A 21,951-nucleotide genomic window follows, 5' to 3' on the forward strand; every position below is an offset into this window, starting at 1 on the left:
CTCGGACCCCGAAGCCGCCTCAGCCTCGGGGGCCGTGCGCCCAGGTGCAGGTGGGCTGGGCAGCGGGGAAGTGGGATGGAGCGCGTAATGTCTAAGCGTCCCTTCGTGTCTCCCTTATAGTGTCAAGCCCAGAATAAAGCCAAGCTCATCTCTGACGTCCGACGGAGGTTCGAAGCTGAGTATGTGACAGGTGGGTACCGCAATCTCGGTGTTGAGGCAGGTGTGAAATGAGCGTCCCCAACTTTGCTGGGGTGTTTGCGGGAGTCATTAGGGACCATTTCGATCCTCACGGGGTTAGGGACCGTGCCCTCCACGTTTCCCAGGTTTTACTCTCCGTAATATGGCAAGGACACTGCTCCACTTGGGCAAGTGATGCGTCCATTGATTCCTAAAGGGTTAACGTAAGTTGGAAGTGTTTTGAGCGTCTCGAGTTTATGGAACTTGCAGGACACTTGTCAGGCCCTCAGCTCAGGTGACACTGTACCTCTAATGACCTTTCACGAGCAACAATCTAGAAAATGAACCTGGAAACAGCTGTAATACTACTCACGTGTGCTTAATTGGGGATCTGAATTCCTCGGCCATTTTGCCTAATTGCACTTCCTACAACCCAGCAGGCTCCCCGCGAAGTAGGCCCTCTCGTGCTGGAGCGAGTTCTTATCTTTTCATCCCACATGTACATAGCAAAGTACCTGTGAGTCTAGAATTGATTTATTGGGTGAACGTTCTGTGTCCAGATGTCACAGATAACTTGAGCTGTCCAGTATTTAACTGATGATTTAATTTTTGTACAGTAATTTTCAGAAGCCTGTAGGATAATGTATTATAAATATGGAATAAATAGTCTAATCCAGACCCTGCCACTTACTAGCTTGCTTGTCTTCTCTGAGCCCCTGATTCCATAAGTGTGAAATGTGAATAATTAGGTTAGGAGAATTAAATGAAAAGGCATATATCAAACTGTGTAGCATGGCGTTAGCATATAGTAGGCTCTCAGTATTTTTCCTCAGTAGTCTTTTTGGTTATGTGAAAGGAGTTCAGCTTCTACATCTTGATTTTAGTGCTGAGCGGAGGTTCCCCACAGCTTTAGACTGCCCTAGATGGTATGTCAGTTAATGACCTAGAACAAATAAAGAAATATGTTTGGAATAACCTAGTCAGTAAATCTTTTCATCCCTCCCTGTCAGTTTTCTTCACATTCCAAACTTTGTACCAGAGAGTTGCAAAAGCACTTGATTCACTTGTAGCCCAGAGATCTCATTTCTAATAAGGTAGCTGGTTCCAGTAAAGAGAGAATTCTAAAATTGCTTTCTGTGGAAGTGTAACTCTTAGAGCTACGTGGTTTATAACATTGTAAGAAGTAACCCAGAACTTGACCTAATGAGCTAGTTCTCCCTAATGGTCATTTACTTAGGCCCGAGGGAGGAAGCAGGATGTAGTCATGGAATTTAGCGATAGATAAGATCTTGAAGGTCATCTTGGTCCAACCTTCTCATTTTTACAGTGAAGAAAGTGAGCTCTAGAGAGATGAAGTGATTTGCTCAAACGCCCTAGTGTTAGTAGCTAGGCCGGGGCTGGTGCTCAGGTCTTCTGAATTCACTCTAGTGATGTTTTGGCAGCACCGTCATGTCTAATTAGATCATGGCACTCCCCAGCTTGAAACCCTTCAGTACCTTTCTGCTGTGTTTAGCGTAGACCCCAATTCTTTATGGTGGCCTACACTGTGAGGCCATGTATGCACGAGCTGGATGAGCTCCACCCTCATCTTTTACTACTCCTCTTGCTTAGTACAGATTTCACCACTGCCCACAGTAAGAAACGTATTATACGTTGTAACTTAGTACACACGCACACACATAACTGAAGCAGAAGTTCATTAAAGAATACTTATGCTGAAAACCTATGACTCCCTGATACAATGACCCATAAAATTGACATCTCAACCAACAAATGTGACCCACAGTTTGAATAACATGGCCAGCCACACTGCTGATTTTATGCACTCCAGATGGACTGAGTCTGTTTCCATCTCGGGACCTTTCCAGTTCTCTGCCTGGAAGGCTCTTTATAGGGAGTGAGCATGGCTACGTTCTTCTTTTCTTTTCCATCTTGGTTTACATGTATACGAGAGACCTTTGCCAATTATTAAGTAGCCTCCCTGTCTTGTCTCCTTTACGGCTCTTGCCATAACCTGTAATTTCCTGTTCATTTGTTTCCTTATTGTTCATTTCCTTCAGTAGAATGTCTGTGGGTCTGGGGCAGCCTTTGGACCTTGAGGGCAGGGTCTGACTCGCCTCTGTATACTTATCACAGCTCTGAATACATAGTCATTGATTGAATACAGCAATGCTTAAATACATACATATGAAGATGAGTCCAAGTCTATATTAAGAGCTGTCCTGACCGTCTCCCCTCCCCCACCAAAATCTGGCAAAGAGCAGCCCTCACAAAATGTCTCCTAAAGACCAGTGTTATTTCAAATTAAAGCACCGTCTGGCATTAAGTATAGGGAGGGTTTTGTCACACCTGGGGATGTGTGAATGTACGTGGGTGAGTTATCTGCACAGCCATTGCAAATATTAATTAATTTAAAGACTTGCGTTGGAAAGGAAAATAAAAGTTCTTTAAAGACTTTCTCCCCTTAAAGTTTCAGCTGTTTCCTGAAATACAGCACTGGTTAAAGGTAGAGTAGGAAAGTGGTGAAAAGGGTTTTTTGATTTGCCTGTGTTCTCCCTTTCAAGTTTACTTTTTAGAAGTTAGCTGTTGAGAACATCCACTTTCCTCCTTCCTCTGTCTTTCATTTTCCCCTTTCTCTTATTGTTAACAATATTTTGTTTCAGAAGAGGCTTAAGGCAGGCTTAAGCAAACATGATGTTTTTCCTAAAGGAAAATATTATTTGCAAGTATGTTACCTTACACACTGGCTGTACTCCAACACGTCCTTGGGGGGTAGGTTCTTGGGAATTCTGAGCATGTTTTTGTTTCCACAGAAATTAAGTTACCAATTATGGATAGATTTGTAGCTGCAAAAAGAATAAAATCTAAGTCCATAATTGTTGTAGCAGTACTACTGTTTCTGTCCTCATTGTTTCTGTAAGAAATTTCATGCTGAGCCTCGAATGAGGAACATTTTCCCTTCTATCTTCCTCCTTCTTGTGGCCAAGGAAAGAGACTAATCCCTTGTGACAATAATGTATTCAGTTCCTCACATACTATGTGCTTAATTCTGGGAAACAGTGTGTCAATATTAGAGAAAGCGCCGAAGAAGGATAGAGCCCCTTCCTGAACGACTACAATCTAGTAGAGTCATCAAAACAGAGCTCTATCAAGAGGAATGAGTGCTAAAATCATTTCTGTAGGAGTCAAAGAGCAGGAAAAAAATCACACCTAATGGGGGTGACTGGGTTAGCACCGAGTTAGGAAAAACTTCTTAGAAAAGGTGGTGTTTCTCAAGAACTTTGGAAGATGCTAGAATTCGGCTAGGTAGAGATTGTGATCCAGGTGGCTCAAATAGTCCAAGCTGAGATGCTTAAGTGAGAAGGTGTGGGGCTTGTTCGGGAAGCCATAGGAAGTCCGCTTTGATGAGCCTTAAGGAGGGTAAGCATACCTGCCTAAAAACAGTGGGAATATAGCGTAGAGAGCCTTGGCCACCAAAGCGATGCATCTGTACTTTATTGAGTTTGAAGAGCAACTGAGAGGTTTGTGGGTTTTGTAATTTTAGGTTTGTTTTCTGACTCTATAAGTATATGAATTCATTTAAATAAATTTGGGTGATACCAGAAACAGTCTGGAGAATCTCCCATAAGCTTATCATCCAGAGATAGCTCTTCTAACAGTGGGTGCATTTTTTTCTGGCCTTTTTTTCTATACATTAAAAAAATAGTTAAAAGGTCATTCTGTATGTAGTTTTTCTGTGTTGCATTTTTTATTGACGTGATCTTATTTCCCCATATTATGAAGTAAGCCACGTTTTACATTACTACTTAATATTCAGTTCTATAAATAAAAGAGAATTTTCTTATCTTTTATCTGAAGTAGTCCCTTTTGGACATTTAGATTCTTTCCAGTTTTTTGTTAATACAATGTTTTGCACAGTAGTTCAGATTTTTTCCTTAAGAGTCATGTGTAGAAGTAGAATTGTTGGTTTGAAGAGTGTGAATATTTTAAGATACTTCATATGTATGCTTAATTCTCCTCCATACAAGTTGCACCACGATTCATTCCCAGCAGCAGATATGAAAGTGTTAGTCTCGCCACAGCTTTAGGATCATTTCTTAACTCATGCTTCTTTGTTTGCATTTGATTACTAATGAGAATAAACTTCTTTTCATATGTTTACATCCATTTGTAGTTAAAAAATTTTTTTTCTTTAGTATGGCTTTTAAAATTGGTTTGGGCTTTTCTTGTTTATGTCATTTGGACTCTTTTCCTTTTTTGAATGTATTCAAACTTATCCATTCCTTTGTGGTTTCTCCCATTGCTGTTAAGTTTAATAATTGTCTCTCATCCAATAACTTTTTCTAGTCTTTTTGTTTTGTCTTGGCCTCTTATTTTTAACTTTGAAATATCTTGTATGTACAAAATGTGTAAAACATGAATGAAATAAACACCCATGTACTCGCTATTCAACAAAAGAAAAAGAACTTTGTGGGTATCCTCAACCCGGCCATTCACAGGGCAGCTGCTTATCCTACATTTGCCGTTACTCGTTCTCTTGCTTTTCATTAGCTTTACCACCTGTGATGTATTCCTCACCAGTACTCTATTAAGTTTACCTCTTTTTTGAACTTGAAATATCAGTAAAAGCTGAATATTCTTTTTCCATGACTTGCTTCTGTTGCTGAAGAGTCATTCATACTGTAATCGATTCCTTTTTATAACTGTGTTGTAGCTCACAGAATGAAAATACCAGTTGATGGATTTGGGGTTCTTTCTAGATTTTACTATTATGTACAATGCTGCTTTAAACATTCTTAGATATACCTGGGGCCTAGACTTTCTCTAGGGCAGCGGTTGTCAAAGTTGGTATAGGAATTAGAGTTCCTTGAGCCCATTTCAAGGGGCTTGAGACTCCAAAACTGTTTGCATAGTAACACTGAGACATCATTTTCCTTTTTCACTGGCATTCTCTCACAAGCATACAGTGGCGTTTCCCAGAGGTTACATGGCATGTGATATTGCTGTGACAGATGATAGAATGTGTGCTCATGTGTCCTTATATTTGTTTTCTGTTATAATACCTAATATAGTAACTACCAGTAAATATAACCCATATAAACAAACAAACAAACTCTTTAGAGCCCTCATTTTTAAGAGTGTAAAAGGGGTCTGGAGACCAAGAAGTTTGAGAACTGCTGCTCTAGTTTGTAGCCAACAGTGAAATGGGTGGATAGTAGAATAGGCACATGGTCCACTTTACTAGATGATGCCAAACTAGTTTCCAAACTGATTGCATCTGTTTTCATTTTAACCAGCACTTTTTGAGTGTCCTTATTTTTCTACATCCTGAAATCTGGCATTGTTAGTGTTTTTTTAAATTTTTGCCCATCTGATGGGAGTGTTGGGATATCTCATTGTGGTTTTAATTTGAATTTCTTTAAGTACCAGTGAGTTTGAGCATCTCTTCATATCTTTATGGGCCATTTGGTTTCTGCTTATGAAAATCACTTCTTCAGGCTCTTCTTGGCCCTTTGTTCGTCCATATAAATTTTAGAATCAGTTTATCATGTTTTTGCAAAAAAAAAAAACCCAAAACAAAACAAAACCTCTTTTGGGATTTTGAGTGGAATCATGTGAAATCAGAAGATCAGTTTTGGGGGACTTGACATCATCTTGGTTAAATTTTCTAAGAACCTGGTATACCTATCTGCTGAACTCTTCCTTCTTGAAAGATTTATAATTTTCTCCATAAAGGTTAACCCATTTTTGTTCAGTTTATTTCCAGATACTTTATATGTTTTATTTTTATGGTGGTTTAGACAGTATCTCTTCAGAATTTATTTCCTAAATGATTGTTGCTGGTTTATAGAAAGTACATTTGACTTTTTTATATTAATATTGGACTCAACCTTACTAACTCTTATTAATTTCAATAATTTATCTCTAGATAAGTTGTATTTCTATGTAGACAATAATATCACCTGGAAATAATGATAGTTTTCTTTCAAACTTTGCAATTTTTAGAGCTTTAAGTGCTTCTGTTTTATACTCACTGGAACATTTAGAACACTGTTGAATTGAAGCATTGATAAAAGCCTACTTGTCTTATTCCCGGTCTTAGAGAGATACCCCCGAACACGATCTCTGTAGATATCTTTTATCAAAATGAAGAAGTTTCCTCTGTTACTGCTTTGCTAGTCTTAGGGTTTTGTTTGTTCTTTTGTTCCCATCACAGTTGCGGGTTGAATTTTACTAAATGCATTTTCTTCATCTATTGAACACATTGTATCGAATGAAATGTTCACTTGGTTTTTCGCTTTTAATCTGTTAATATGGTGGCTTATATTAATCAGGTTTTTAAAATATATTGCTGTAGTCGGTTAGGTGATACTTTGTTTGGGCGTTTTACATCTGTATTGAAAAATTGGCCTGTAAATTTCTTTTCTTGCACTTTTCTTGTGTGACTTTGACATTAAAATTATGCAACCTTCATAAAATGAGTTAGCAGTGTTTCCTCTTTTCTACTCCCTAACAGGTATGGTCATTGTGGAGTTCTAACCTGGTTTCCCATAAATCACCCCTCCTCCAATTGATTATTGTTGTTTTATATATTAGTGGTTGCTTACATACCATGTATTTGCCAATATCTTTATCTGTCATTCCTTAAGTTTCAGATCTTTTATCTGGTATCATTATTGCTTCATCTTAAGTATAACCTTGAGATTTTCCCTTGGTGAGGTCTTGGTGGTAAACTTAATTTTGAAAATGTCTTTATTTTCTCTGTTTTCTTTAAATTGTGCAGTTAACCTTGCAGAATGCCTTCGTCTTATTAGGCTGAGGGAGACAAAGTAGTTAGAGAAGTAGAAGAAGTAGGAAATGTTAGTATCATAGATGATCTCTGAGAGGAGAATTTCAAGGACAGGAAGATCAGTGAATAGAAGGAAACTCTGTACGTAAAGGTACATAAAAACGGGATTGTTCTTATCAACTGCCCTCTCTGGAAAGGAAGGGTGTAAGGAAAATGGCATTTAAAGTGGAATTAGTATAGCAGATTGACTTTGTTATAAAGCAGAAACTAACACACCATTGTAAAGCAATTATATTCCAATAAAAATGTTAAAAAACACAAAGTGGAACTACACTCCTGGACATTTTACGTAAACTCTCTGGATTATGAACCATCAGGGATCAGCTCAGGCTTTATTCATCTTTGCGTCTGCAATTCCTAGCTCTCTTTTGAGCTAACATATGGTGGGTGATAATAAATTAGTCCTCATAACTAATGAATTATGTATTATCCCCAAGAGAGGAAGCCTTTAGAAGATAGGTAGGTAGACAGACAGATAGACACACACACACACAGGCACTTGGATTTCCTTAAATTCTACTCCAACATTCTCCAGGTCAACCTTTTAAAGTTGTCATGATCACAAGAAGAGGAAAAGATGGGTTAAGAGTTTATCAAGTTTTGTCCTTAATACATGTCTAAAACTATCAAGCCTTTGATAATAGAGAGTATAATATGATGTTGTAACTTTATGTGGGTACAATATATATTTGTGCTCTTGGAACTTTTGCAAACATTCACCACATATTAAGTCATAAAGGAAGTCTCAGAAATTCCAAAGCAGCTAGATCATACAGACCATATTCTCACCCCATTAAGCAACTAAATGAGAGGTAAGGTACTTAAAAAGAAATCAAATGTTAGGAAACTAAAATAACACCTCTAAATAACCCATGGGTTAACAACTTTCCTGCAATGTGTGTAATTCTTACTTCTGCTAAATAACTCATAGGGTAAAGAGGATATCACAATGGAAATTACAAAATACTTAAAAGCTGAGCAAGAGAATATCTGTGGTCTCACTTTCATTTATTAGAAAACAAGGCCCAATAAAAATCAGGTAAAGATTCAATTCAAGGAGCTAAAAAAATGCACACGAGTAAATTAGAGAAAGTAGAGGAAAAAAGAGCAGATATTCATGGTATAGGAAAGAACGATAGTAGGTATAATAAACCTAAGTTGGCCTTTTGAAAGAACTAGTAAAATAAACAAACCTCGGATGACTGATTAAGAAGATAGCGAGAAGGCAAACACATACAGTAGGAACAAAAAGCAGATAGAATTATAGATGTGGTAGAGATTTAAAAAAATCATAAGAATTCAATGACCAGCTTTATCACAGTAAGTTAGAAAACTTAGATTAAGTGGAAAACTTTCTGGAGAAAAGAAAAATCATCTAAAATTGTCTCAATGAGAAGTAAAAAACCTAAATACATCAATGACTATTAAAGAAATTGAATTGGTAGTCACAGACCTCTACCACTCTTCCCACCCCACCATCACAAAGGCACACACATACTCGTAAGGCCCAAGGTCTTTTGTTAGCCCCAGGAATGCAAAGATAATTCATAATCAGAAAATGCAGCAGAGGAATTTACCACGTTAACAAAATGCTTCTCAGTGAAATTTTTGAACAGGCACAGTTCACAACCAAAACTATAAAAAGGTACACATTGCAAAGTCTCTTACATCTCTTGTGCCTCTTCACTCCCTCTTCCTCTTCCTTCTTTAGCTAGCCATATTTGTTTTCTGTTTCTTTTTTCTATATTTGTTTAAGCAAATACAAACATTTGCAGTAACCAGATTAAATGAGGGGAAATGTTTATTTCAATAAAGACAGAAACCACACTGGCTATAATTCACCTTTATGAAAAACGAACAAATCTTTTACCAAACGATAAACTTTCTTAGCTCTGAAGTGTGCCTTCTAAAATTCTACAGCAAAGGTCATGGTTAATTGTGAACCTTCAAAATGATTCCCAGAGCGTCAGGAAAAAGACAGTGATCTACAATATTATTTCTGTAATTCTACTGGATATAAAATAACCTAGTTATCAATATGGCAAGGAATATAAGAGGTATAACGTTTGCCAGTCTTGTCAGTATTGGCTCATGGTAGCAACACAAAAATCTCTAGACTACTTAATAATCTGATAGAAGAAATATACAACTTTTTTTCTTTTATGGAGAAAATTATAAAGTATGATTAAAGAACATTGAAAACAATAGATCAAAAGGGAGATAAGTCATCCAAGATACAATATCTCGTACATATCCAGCATATGAATTGAGCTCTTCAAGGATAGGAGCTGAAGCACAAAGCACCTCCCCTCTCTACAACAGACCAGAGGTCGGCTCAGTCCTGTTGTCATTGTTGTTGTTTTTTAATAGCCCTTGAGCTAAGAATATTTTTTGTATTTTTAAAGTGTTGCTAAAAAAAAAAAAAAAAAAGAGGAAGAATCGGCAGCAGAGGCCATATGTGGCTTCAAAGTCTAAGATACTTAGATGTTTACCATCTGGCCCTTTACCGAACAATTTTGCCTATCCCTGTAATAGGCCCGTAGTTCTCAAAGTGTGGTCCCTGGGGCGGCAGCAGCATCCTGTAGGAATTTGCTGTACGTGCAGATTCTGGGATCCCACCCATGAATTAGACACTCTAGAGGTGGGGCCCAGTTATCCCCGTTTTAACAAGCCTTCCTGCTGACTCTGAGAGGTGCAAAAGTCTGAGAATCGCCGCTATAGGCCAATGGCTTAATCCCATCGTAGATGATCACCTGCTTCTCAGTCTCTCACCAGCTAGCTTCACTGGAAAGAGAAGATTCAGGGTAGGTTGTGGCCAACCAGCAGAGGATGCCCTAAAGGGAATATTCCATTATTTCAGCCTGATCACTCCCATTGTTGACATTTACATGGTCCAGCCAATAGAAGTGGTCCATCCAGTACAAATGCTCTTCCGGGGTCCCACCAGGACTTTAAGTGGATCAGTGCTCAGAGTCCTTGGAGAAATAACAGATGCTAAGAGGTTTTAAACTACTGTTGATGTTTGATAGTTGTATATTTGCTGCATCTGAACAGTATGACACCCAGTTAATAAATTTTCTGGTTTTCATTGTCAGAATACTTTTGTATTTTTTCAACCTTTCTATATGAATTCTAGGCACATTTATAATATCTATAATATACTTTCAAGATTTTCTCAACCAACTAATAGGTCAGTTAGAATTTAATATTCTGTTCATAGGGAGAGTTCTACCGTATGTTAATAAAAATTCATTGGCGTTGTGTTTAAAATTTTCAAAGTGCCCTTGATCTTCATTAGACTGTGGATAGATAGGCAGACCTTATCTCCATTGTACAGAGAAGAAAATCAAGCCCAGAGTGACTTGCTCAGTCTCCCTGTACATAGTTAGTAGCAGGGGTCTTCTGATTTCATCACTGTGCCTGGTATCCTGAATCAGGCTATGAATTTTTTTCACACTTGTTAACCTTAAACCACAGTTTCTGGCTGGTTGGTAATTTCACCAGCCAACAAATGCACGAGGGAAGAAGGAAAGTTAATAATGGAATTCTCTGTTTTATGAGTAAGCACTGTATTCTGTTTATCCTGCAGCACTTAAAATTGTGTATGTGAGAGAGAGCGTGAAGGAGGTGAGCATGCACACGCAGGGAAGAGAGGAAGAAACAAAAAGCTGAGAGGTCATCTTTACCCTGGAACATTTAGTCCTGTCTAACCCGGAGGTGAATTACCATTGCCATTTATTTAGTTCTTTCTCTGCAAAATTAGGAACTTTCCACTTTGTTTGGTGGGGATACACTGTATAAATATAAGACCAATTTACAGAGCAAAATTGATGGAAGAAGAAATAAATAGTAGAAAGAGACAGTGAACCATACAGGTGTGGTGATGGTTCACTGAGGTTTCTTAACAGAGGAGTGGCCAAAAATGAGCTTTGAGCTATTTTGAACAAATGTAAGGATGAGGCTTAAAAGTCCACCACTTGAGATTAATGTTGGTTTGTGGTGAAGTTTTCACTGGTCCTCAGCAAGATGAAAGTAATAAGGACAAGGTATTATGAGAGTATACACATATATATCTGTGTGTAAGGCAAATCTCTTCCTCATCGCTATGCTTTAATCACTGAGAGGTAAAGTCTTTCAAAGTGATGTGTCCTAGGTGGTGGGGAGGGGTGTGCGCACATGTGTGTTTTGATATCTTCAGATACCTTTTGAGTGTACATGTTCAGCTTCTTCCTGTAACATCTGGATTTACTGAAGGACTGGCTTTCAGAAAACTCCCTAACACTTGAGGGTTCTGTGGAGGGGAAAACATTTTCCTTTTACCCTTCTAGGTTCTTTGACTGGCCTAATAATTAAATTGATATAAGACAGATGAACCGGAGAAAAACACAAGTTTAACATGTGTATCCCTTGTATACGTGGGAGAGACCCAGGAGGACTGAGTAACTCTCCGAAGTGGCCCAAGCCACCACCTTCAATACCATCTCCAGCTAAAGACAGAAGATGCTAGGGTGGGGAGTCAGTTATGAGAGGTGACCAAGAAAAGCTCAGTGAACAAGGGTATGGTTGTGCAGATCTACGTCCTGGCCTTTCCCGTTGATAAGAGTTTCTGGAGATTTCCAATCCTTCTCCTCTTCCTGTCACAGAGAGGGAGGCACTTACAAATGGAGACTTCCTTTATACGTGTAAATGTTTCTTATAAAAGGGTGACTTGTACTCACTTTAAAGATTCCTGTATGTGCTGTTTGTTAAAAATATCGGCCTAAAATAATCAGTATGCCAAAGAGGTATGTTTTGGGCTGTGTAGTTTGCTTCCCCTCAGTTCAGTTGTCTGGGAGCTGTGTTTGAAAGCGGCAAATGGTGTTGTCATAAGCAGTTATTATTACACTTGGCCTTGTGGTCCCAGGCCAAGTTTTCCTTACCTTGAATGCTCAGTTTTCTCTCTGTTTCTCCCTGTGTGTCCTTCTGTCTCTCCCTCTCCTCCCCTCAGCCCTCTTCTGTGTCCTCTTCTGCCCCTACTTTTCTCCAGCCTCTCTCCCTCCACTCCTACATGACCTCCTCCCCAATCCTCTCTTGCTCTGTCTTTTCTAGCTGTTTCCATCTCTACCTGTCTCTAGGGGTAAATGTTTAACAAGAGGTGTCTCATATGTAAGCACATGTCCTATTAATAACAATAATTAATCATTTTAATCTAAATGGAGATTTCTGATTTCAAAGATCTGTATCCCTAAAAGCTATCCAAGAGCAATAAGCTTTACATTTCTTGGTAATGGGCACTGTCTTGTTTATGGTGTCCGTAGTGGTAATATCAGCAGTGGTAGGAGTAATGATAACAATAATGTTTGATTCTTCTTCTTATGGCTAATATTTTTTGAGTTTTTACCACTTGCCACATGTTGTCCTGGGGAAGTGGTAGTCTGCGGACCCTTGGAGATGCCCAGGACTCTTCAGGAGCCCATGAGGTCAAAGCTGTTTCCACAGTGATGCTAAGAAGCTTTTTTCCCTTTTTTGTTTGCTCTGATTACGCAGAAGCAATAGTGGGCAAAACTGCTGCCTCGTTGGCCCGAATCAAGGCACTTGGCCATTATAGTCTTCACTGTCAGCACTCTAAGTTAAAACTTTTTTTTTAAGTCAATTTTATTTTAGAAAGCCCCCGATGAAGCAGTAAATTTTATTAAATCTTGACCCTTGAGTACATGGGCTTTAAATGTTCTGGGTAACAAAATCAGGAAGTACACATTAAATACTTATGTGTATTTGAGTTGCTAGCTAAATTAGTCACATTTTTCATGGACCACCATTTTTATTTGAAAGAACAACTGTTAAGTAAACTATGGTTATTCAGATTGGGGTATTTGGGAGAAATTTTCTTGAAGTCAGACAGTAATTTCAAGGAAAACACTATATTGGTCCAGTAGAGAGTGCTGTCCAGTGGCCAAACTGGATGATCTGACTTTAGGGGCAGGTGCTCCCAGGGTCCTTTTTGCTGCTAAACAGTATATAAATTCTTTTATATCTCAACTCATGTTTATAAATCATAATTAAAGAAAAGTTGTCCTTTGAATACTGATGAACTTTTGAATAGACAGAGCTAAAATACCATTTTCCAAGGTTAACTTACAACAGAACCACTCATTGTAAAGGTTAGAAAAATAGAGCCCACATATTGAAAGCCATATCCAAGGTAACACTCTACAAATACATGATTTATGGCCTCATCTTATATTTTATAGTGCTTGAAACTTTCAAGTACTTTCATATATACATTTTTCTCTGATCCTCACACAACCCTGTGAGTATCTAAAACAGTTTAAAGGTAAGGAAATTGGGACTCGAGGATAATTCCACGGATGCTCTTTATATTTCCCCACCCTTTCAGCTGTTATCGCTGAGGGCCTGAAATAACTCAGAACTACTGGAGAGGAGAGAGAATCTATACAATTTGGCAACTAACTAGGGGGAAAAAAAAAAAAAGAGATGAAGGAGCCGGGCAATTTTCTGAAGTTTCTTCTTTGGGTCCCTGGGAGGGTACCATTGACAGAGAAAATAAAAAATAGAGACGGAATAGATTCAATCAACAAATGTTTCCTGAAGGCCTTTTCATTGGCACTATGTAATCTGCTTTGGGGGCTTCTCAGGATGTATATAGACTGTGCTGTTACGATCTGTATATGGGAAGATATGGCATAAACACGAGTAACTCTGATTCAAGGGTGCTAAGTGCGTAGTTTAGGTCCTGTAGCTAGTCACAGGAGGGAAGGAATTACTTCTAGGCCCAGGGAAAATTTTTATGGAAGAGGAAGTATTTGAAAGGACTCTTGCAGAATGGTAGAATTTGGATGTGCAAAGGTGGTTGTGAGGAGACAAGGAAAATTTAGTTACAGAAAAATAGAGCAGGGTGTGGAAGGAGGATATAGAGGTATGTAGAGGTTGGTGAGAACACAGCATGTGTGTAGGTGGATAATGAGAAATTATTGGCAACAATTATTCCAGTGAATTAAGGGAAATGTTGACTGCTACATACATAGTTTTCCATTTTGTATTTAGTTCATTTTCAAAAAAGACACTTGGCAAACATGTCTTTTTAAGTACAACCTAGTTCTTTCTTTATACATAAAAGTTCATTTTTCATTGTCTAGGGTGAGTATTTTAAGTTCACATAACATAATCGATCTTCCTAGATGTTGGTTTATGGTTTTAGAGGGTTATGCAAAATATTTTACTATGGTCTTATTTTTTAACTCTGTGGTGGCTTGTCTTAAAATAAAGCTGCAATTTTTAGATAACTTTATTCTAGTCATACTTAGAAATTCCATCAATCCTTTAAATTGCATTTTCATCTGAACTGCATCCCTGTGTCTATCTTCAAGTAGCTTAGCTTTATCTTCCAGGTCTTTCTTCTCCTTTGGTGTTAGTGCTGGTTATCATTCACTGCTGAATTTATCTGACTTGGATATTTATTACTGTTTTTCCCCTAGATAAGTCAGATAAGTATGATCTACGTGATGTTGAAAGACTACAACAAGATGATAACTGGGTTGAAAGTTACTTATGCTGGAGGCATAATGTTGTAGATGAAACACTGAAGATGCTTGATGAGAGTTTTCAGTGGAGGAAAGAAATGTCTGTCAATGGTAAGCTGTTCGGGCTTCCCTGGTGGCGCAGTGGTTGAGAGTCCGCCTGCTGATGCAGGGGACGCGGGTTCGTGCCCTGGTCCGGGAAGATCCCGCGTGCCGTGGAGCGGCTGGGCCCGTGAACCATGGCCGCTGAGCCTGCTTGTCTGGAGCCTGTGCTCCGCAACGGGAGAGGCCGCGGCAGTGAGAGGCCCGCGTACCGCAAAAAAATAAAAAATAAAAAAAATAAATGGTAAGCTCTTCAGTTTAACCTTGACTGTGTACTATATCCCCTGCATAAATGTTACTATTTTACACTTATAGCGTATTTGCAGATATTCTTGGCAGTCATCAGAAATATCAGAATATAATGTTTTATAAAGACACAGTAACATTTGAAAGGAACATCTTATGAATAAATCTTAAAATAGGATTATTCATAAGGAAATCAGATCACCAAGGAGCAGAATCAGAGATTCTTCACTGACAGCAGAGTCTCCTATTCTGTGTCTATTTGGTTTAGAACCATTAAAATATCAAGACAGCATCTTCGCTACTAGGCCTAGAAATAAGGGGATACTATTTGCCTGTTTTTCTCAGTTGTTGCCTGGTGTCTGTCTCTATTCCCAGAGTTCCTTGTGCTAATAGGTGCTCCATGTGGAATTACTATACGAATGGGAGTCCCCAAAAAGCCGGCTTATCCCCAAGGATGCCTATAGCAGCCTCCTCTTAACTTCTTGATTTCAAGGCCCAATTCTAGATTGCAATTCCCCACCTCCCCCAAAAAGGAGTTTTAAATCTTAGAGGGGATTTTATAATAGTGTTCAAGTACATGGAGAACTCTTTTCAGGAGAGGTTACCCGTTATCTCTCTCCTCCTAAAAAATTTAACAGGAAGAAACTGGCACAACTACTAGTTTCGATGAGGTATAAAGAAGGATTTCCTGACCTTGAGGATTATAAACTCTGGAGTGACTGAGTCTGGAGACTTAATACAAAATAGTCAACAAATAAATCCAGAGCAGATACTCTCCGCAGTCATCCTACTTGGAGAAGGAATCTATCAGAAGGAGAGTATTTAAAAAATAATTTGATTGGAGATATAAAAACTGTAGGTAATTTCAACAGTGAAGCATTTATTAGTCAAGCAAAGAAATGTAAACCTGATGTTTCTAAATCATTTAAGTACAGAATAAACCTTTAAACTCAAGAATAGTTTTCTCTTACATAGAATTGCTAGTTTCTAGTGGCAGACAGCAGAGAGATGATGAAAGGTGGCTGGGGAAAGATAAAGAAACCTTTGAGAGTTCTCGGAGAAGTACTAATGAATGACACAGAAGCCTTGACATTTGCTGCCTTGCTGTGTTGGTTCTCGGCCTCACTAGAGAGTGGACCTCCTGCTGAAGGATCTAGCATTTTTCTTGAAGTATTTCCCACCTGCCCCAAGATTATAAATGTATTAGACTCTACTGGTTATCAAACTTTGATTTCTTATACCACTTCTGAGGCTATAATGTGGACATTTACTGCCATGTTCTTTTGAAATTGTCCAATCGTGATAATATTTGTTTGCAAGTCATTAGGTGAAATACAACTAGAACATGGAGATGTGTCCACATCATAATGGCTGATATGTAAGAGGAAATGGATTTTTTCCATTTCTGTCATCTGTGTCTTTATGTAGTTTTTTTTCTACTTAGTAAGAAACACCATTTTTTATCGTCAGAGGTTCTTTCCAGATGTTTGCATAAGCTTTTTCTTTTTTTAGTAAGTTTATCTTTTTTTATGTCAGAGCTACTATATTAACAGTAACCTTTATGTTGTAAGTTTTGTTTTTAAAAGGCGTCTAAGTTACAATTACTCATCCAACTTTATCACTTTTTAGACCTGACTGAAGCCTCCATTCCCAGGTGGTTACTGGAAATTGGTGGTATTTATCTCCACGGTTATGACAAAGAAGGCAACAAGTTGTGTAAGTATAATGTACGTACTGGCTTTTCAGGATTTTGAGATGTAGCCATCCATCTCAACTGAATTAATAATAGGCAGAGCTTTCTACGTATGTACCACACGTCAGGTTTCCTACAATAGGGATTGTTAGGGTCAGCTGGACCAAGCGTCACATACTTAGTAGTTGAATGTACCGTTTGCATTATAATAAAGTAGGCTGTAAAGGCAAGTGCCACATCCCATCACACAGCCAAAAGGATGTAACTCAGAGTCATTATCTTCTTTCTAATTTACTGATGTTAAAATTCAACCCAGTATCTTTATGGAAAATCTTTTTGATAGTCACTAAGGGTGGCTAAATGGGCCAAGCCGAATTTGGGGCAAAGGGGATAGAGGAATAACTTGGTTTGTACCAATGCTGGGACTCAGCAGGAGTGTCAGAGCCCCATCCTGAGCAGATGTCCTGCCAAGGCAGTTTGCTGCACGGTCGTGCCCGCCTTGCGCACCCTGTGTGTGGCCCGTGGTCGGCTCCTGTTGTAACAGTGCTCTCGTAGCGTTTTCCTCCCATTGCTGGCTTCCCCTCAGTCTTCCTTTCCCATTCCTCTTATTCTACCTGTATCTCACATGTGCTTCCCAGGCTTTGTTCCTTTCTTGGCCTCTTTTCCTTTCCAGCTGATGCAGTCTCCTTGGGTGATCTCAAGTACGTTGGCACCTTCAGCTGCCTTCTCCCCAACAGCGGTGACCCCAGGCTGTCCCCAGGCCACATGCATGTACACATCCAGCTGCCCACCGGATTGATGGTTGGCCGCCTTCAATACAACACACAGCTGAACCACATGCGTCCCACCACCCGCCCTCCCTGTACTCCCAGCTCGGGCCCACAGCCGTCGGCTCTTCCTCTGACAGAGCTTCACTTTAGCCCCTCCTCCGATTTCAGTAGCACTTCCTCAGTTCACTCCCAACCCCTACCCCCTTAGCATTTCATGCAGATTTCTTCAAGCCCCACCTGTCTCTCTGTTTAGCTGCTCCTCTCACCACTCGTCACATCTTGTCCTAGCTGCCACCACTCTGAATGGTTGCCAGGCTCCGTCCCCACACACGACACCCGCTCATGCTGCCATCGTGCTTCTGTCTGGGCTTTTCCTCTGGACGGAACATTTTTCTAGTTCTCTGTTTTTTGTTAACCACAGTGTAGAGTACTTTTAGGTTATTACCAAATATTGTTTTTTCCCTTACTAAGGGGGGAAGTGTATTTTCTAAGGGGGGAAAATAGTTTACCTTTCTGCTACTCTTTAAGGTTTCCTAGTATATACTATTTCGAAGAGATGTTTTTAATCTGAGAAACAAAATAAAGACAAATGTTAAGGAAAAGGAATGATATAATATATGCATAAATAATATTATAATGCCATAAATATTTTTTCTTATTTTTATCTTATGACCTGCTTAAAGTCTGGATCAGGGTGAAGTATCATATAAAAGACCAGAAGACCATAATGGACAAAAAGAAGCTTATTGCGTTCTGGTTGGAACGGTATGCTAAGAGAGAAAATGGGAAACCTGTAACAGTGATGTTTGACCTGTCAGAGACTGGAATAAATAGCATAGTAAGCATTTTTCATTAATTCTAAATCATTGTTTATCATGACATCCTCCCTCTCTCCTGTCCTCCCTGCCACTACCCCCTTGACCAAGTTGTCCTGTAAAATAGAGCTAACCAAGTCATGTTTGGGATTTATTTCCAACCCCTGCATTGTGAGTGAAGTCAAACGTGGAATAGGATTTGCAAAAAATTAAATGTGCTTCAGTGTTTGGCATTGAAACTGTAGATTTCCTAGAAATGTTCCTTGTCTGATACATAGGATATGGAAGGAAGACGTCGAGGCTGGCAGAGTAATGAGTAGATGTGGTAACAGTGAACTTTTCTATCAGAGCTAATAATACCCTATACAGCACCTCCCCGTGCCTGGCACAGAGTAATGCACTCAGGAAATGTGGAGTACAGTAACGTATGCTCTCCAGCGTACCATTACCCGCATGCCATGTTTTGCAGTGGCGAGATGTTCACCTGCATTTTTGCACATCCAGCACTTTGTGATTTTGTTGAGGTTTTTTGTTTGCTCGTTTAGGTTCGCTTTCTGTTTGATTTGGTTAGCTTTGGAAACCAGTTTTCTTCAGGTGATTTTGCCAAGCTTAAAAAATAAATAAAACCTACCGGTCTTTAATTTGGGCCCTTGTGACCTTAGTGCCAACTACAAACCCTTCAGCAGCGATGGGGATTTGTTGGCGCATTTATTAGAGCTGTTGTCTCTTAACACTCAAAGCTGGGCTAATTCTGGTAGCAGTGAAGTGGTGTTCGGAGACATGCCTGGGGCAGCGTTGAAATCTTTTTCAAACTCCAGTTGGCAAAGTATGTTAATATCCCTGAAGTGTTCGTATTCATACTCTTTGCCTGGTAACTAACTTCTGGAAATCTATTCTAAAGAAATAAACCTGAGTATAGAAAAAGTGTACATCAAAATGTTTTTTCAGAGTGTCATTTAAAATGGTGAAAAAGTAAAAAAAATGTAAATGTCAATACAGTGAAGTGAATTATGGTGTATCTAATTGATGGAGTATGTGTAGCTATGTAAAATGGTGTTTGTAAAGAATTTGTAGTAATATTGGAAAATAGCTTTTTTTTTTTAAGAGAAAAGGGCGACAGGGTTATATCATAGTGATACATAGCCCCCAAAAGGGAAGTCTTAGACATTAAACAAACAAACAAACAAAAAACAGGCTAGAGTTTTTTTAGGCAGTGGGACTACAAGTTTTTTTTCATCTTTCTTTGTCTCTAAGAGTCATTTGCCCTGGGTTATTTTTTCAATCTAGTTTCCATGTCAATGAGTTCTAGATTAGAGAATAAACCATTTTATACCCAAAATCTAAATCAAAATGCCTAGATAAATAAATATTGCATAATAATAAATTATGATTCTGTTATTCTTTATGTATGATAGTTTTCTATTTATTACCCCAGAATCATAAAAAATAAATGTTAATGTTTTTTATTGACAAATACAGGGGCAAGGAATTGAGCTGATTATTTTTCAAGCTACTTATATACTGTTTCATTATCTTTAATTTATAAAGTTTATTTGCATTACTAAGTAGTTAAATCATTAATGTTTTCAAATACTAGAATCTTACTGAATTATGTTTATACATGACCCTCGTAATTCAGAAAAGATTTAAGTCAACCTTTAAAGATGTATACATAATTGCAAGTCAAAATTTAAATTATTTACTAGAGTTAGGCCACTAATTTGGCTTTAAGCTTGCCTGAAAGAAATGGAATCATTTAAAATTACTCAGTGAACACAACATCATAAAGCAATTATACTCCAGTAAAGATAAGACAAATAAAATAACTCAGTGGACATACTTTAAAACCAGCATTTTAGGGAAGTTTATCTATTGCTGATACTTGAACCAGAAGAAAAGTCTTTCTTTTTTTTTTTTCAAGTTTTATTCTTTAATTAAAAAAATTTTTTTTGATTGACTGATTGATTTTTTGGCTGCACGCATGTGGAATCTTAGTTCCCCTACCAGGGATCAAACCTGCACTCCCTGCATTGGAAGCGTGGAGTCTTAACCACTGAACAGCCAGGGAAGTCCAGAAAAGTCTTTCATGGGTCTTCAAAGGGAAGACATTTTACAAGATAATGAATAGCATCCTTGAAAACATCCTCACAGAACGCAGAGCAGTGGGTTTCACGGAGCTTCTTTATGTAGTACCCACCAATACACGTACACCAGTGGCATCCTATCAAATCGGCTTGAATTAGCAGTAATTTGGGATTTTATAAGCAAGGTTATTCAATTAAAGATGAAAAGAATATTGGACAGAGACTTTTGGGGCAAAGTCTGGAAGCCACAGATCATATACTAGGTAACCAAATCTTTACATAACTAGTTATTTTGAGATACCTTCTTTGACTCTTACTTAACTACAAATTATTCAACTCTGTGCACAGTGGATATAATGATTAGTTATAAAGGTATTGTTATATGCTAGGATTTATCCCATAATAAATACGTAATGTAGTTATGGATGCTTATTTTCAGTTTATTAGCGTTAAAGATGCTACAACTCACATGCTAGGAATAACTTTATAGACTCAGATCTCTAGGGCAGCTCACCTTTGAGTAACTGATAGATTTAAGTTTGCCTGGTTGTATCTTTCATCCTACAGTCCTTATAAGATGGTTGATCAGTAAGTCAGCCTGTGGCCAGTGGAAACACACGGAATGAAATGATCCATGTGAATAGTAACCCTAATAATCTAGTTTCATGTTGCTGTGTTCAGTGCAGTAGAACCAATAGTTAACTGTGTCTCCTAGAAATTGAAGTCAATGAACAACCTTTAAATATAAACGAAAAAACTCTAATTCTTATTCTAGGCTCCTACACAAGAGGAAAGAAGCTAGAAGTGAAGTAGATACAGCACACCAATATGATCAGATTAACTGTTGTATAAAAGATTAATAAAATATATTTTATTGACTATTATGAGGTATAGAAATTAGGTTTAAAAAACAAACATATCAGAATTAACATGCATATATATTGTTGTTCCAAGTAGTCAGGTTGAAAACTATATACTTGTTCTAATAATTCTTTAATTGTTCGACAGATGTTTAGAATTTCTTTATGGGGGTTCCTCTTTATTTTTTATTTATTTATTTATTTTTTTTGCGGTACGCGGGCCTCTCACTGTTGTGGCCTCTCCCGTTGCGGAGCGCAGGCTCCGTACGTGCAGGCTCAGCGGCCATGGCTCATGGGCCCAGCCGCTCCGCGGCATGTGGGATCCTCCCGGACCGGGGCACGAACCCGTGTACCCTGCATCGGCAGGCGAACTCTCAACCACTGCGCCACTAGGGAAGCCCGGGGGTTCCTCTTTAGATCCCTTTTATAATGCCACATTACCTTAGCAGCCTGAAGTATCTAACTAGTCTGGGGTAACATGAATGATGTTTAAGCTAATTTCTTTAACTCAGTTTTAGGACTGATTATTATAAGTAGCTTAATGACTTAAAAACTAACTCCTGGGAATATAAATATTTATTTATGAACTATTTTTTAAAGAATTTAATAATTACCTCATTTATATTTAATAATTTATCACTTTTAGAAATATGCAATCTAAAATTCTCTAATGTGGACACTCTTAAAGATTTAAATGTATAATCTTTCTTTTAGGACATGGACTTTGTACGCTTCATCATCAACTGCTTTAAGGTTTATTACCCTAAATACCTCTGTAAGTAACTTCCTCCTTTATAAAAATACAATATAGCGAAACTGTAGACAGTGTCTAAGAAT

General features: G+C 38.4%; 1 protein-coding gene across 4 annotated transcripts in view; it reads left to right on the forward strand.

Moving 5' to 3' along the window:
* Nucleotides 1–21,951, forward strand: part of MOSPD2 (motile sperm domain containing 2) — a 60,423-nt gene that overhangs the window by 188 nt on the left and 38,284 nt on the right. For 3 of the 4 annotated variants that reach the window (XM_004269667.4, XM_012532953.3, XM_033427938.2), the window contains exons 2-6: nucleotides 121–190; nucleotides 14,503–14,658; nucleotides 16,522–16,608; nucleotides 18,039–18,193; nucleotides 21,829–21,889. In XM_004269667.4, coding sequence (XP_004269715.1) covers nucleotides 121–190; nucleotides 14,503–14,658; nucleotides 16,522–16,608; nucleotides 18,039–18,193; nucleotides 21,829–21,889 — 529 coding nt within the window. Of the gene's footprint in view, nucleotides 1–120; nucleotides 191–10,616; nucleotides 10,745–14,502; nucleotides 14,659–16,521; nucleotides 16,609–18,038; nucleotides 18,194–21,828; nucleotides 21,890–21,951 lie in introns of all 4 variants that reach the window. The other variant, XM_033427937.2, reaches the window with a different exon arrangement.

This window comes from Orcinus orca, chromosome X (genome assembly GCF_937001465.1).
Source record: "Orcinus orca chromosome X, mOrcOrc1.1, whole genome shotgun sequence".
Lineage (NCBI taxonomy): Eukaryota > Metazoa > Chordata > Mammalia > Artiodactyla > Delphinidae > Orcinus > Orcinus orca.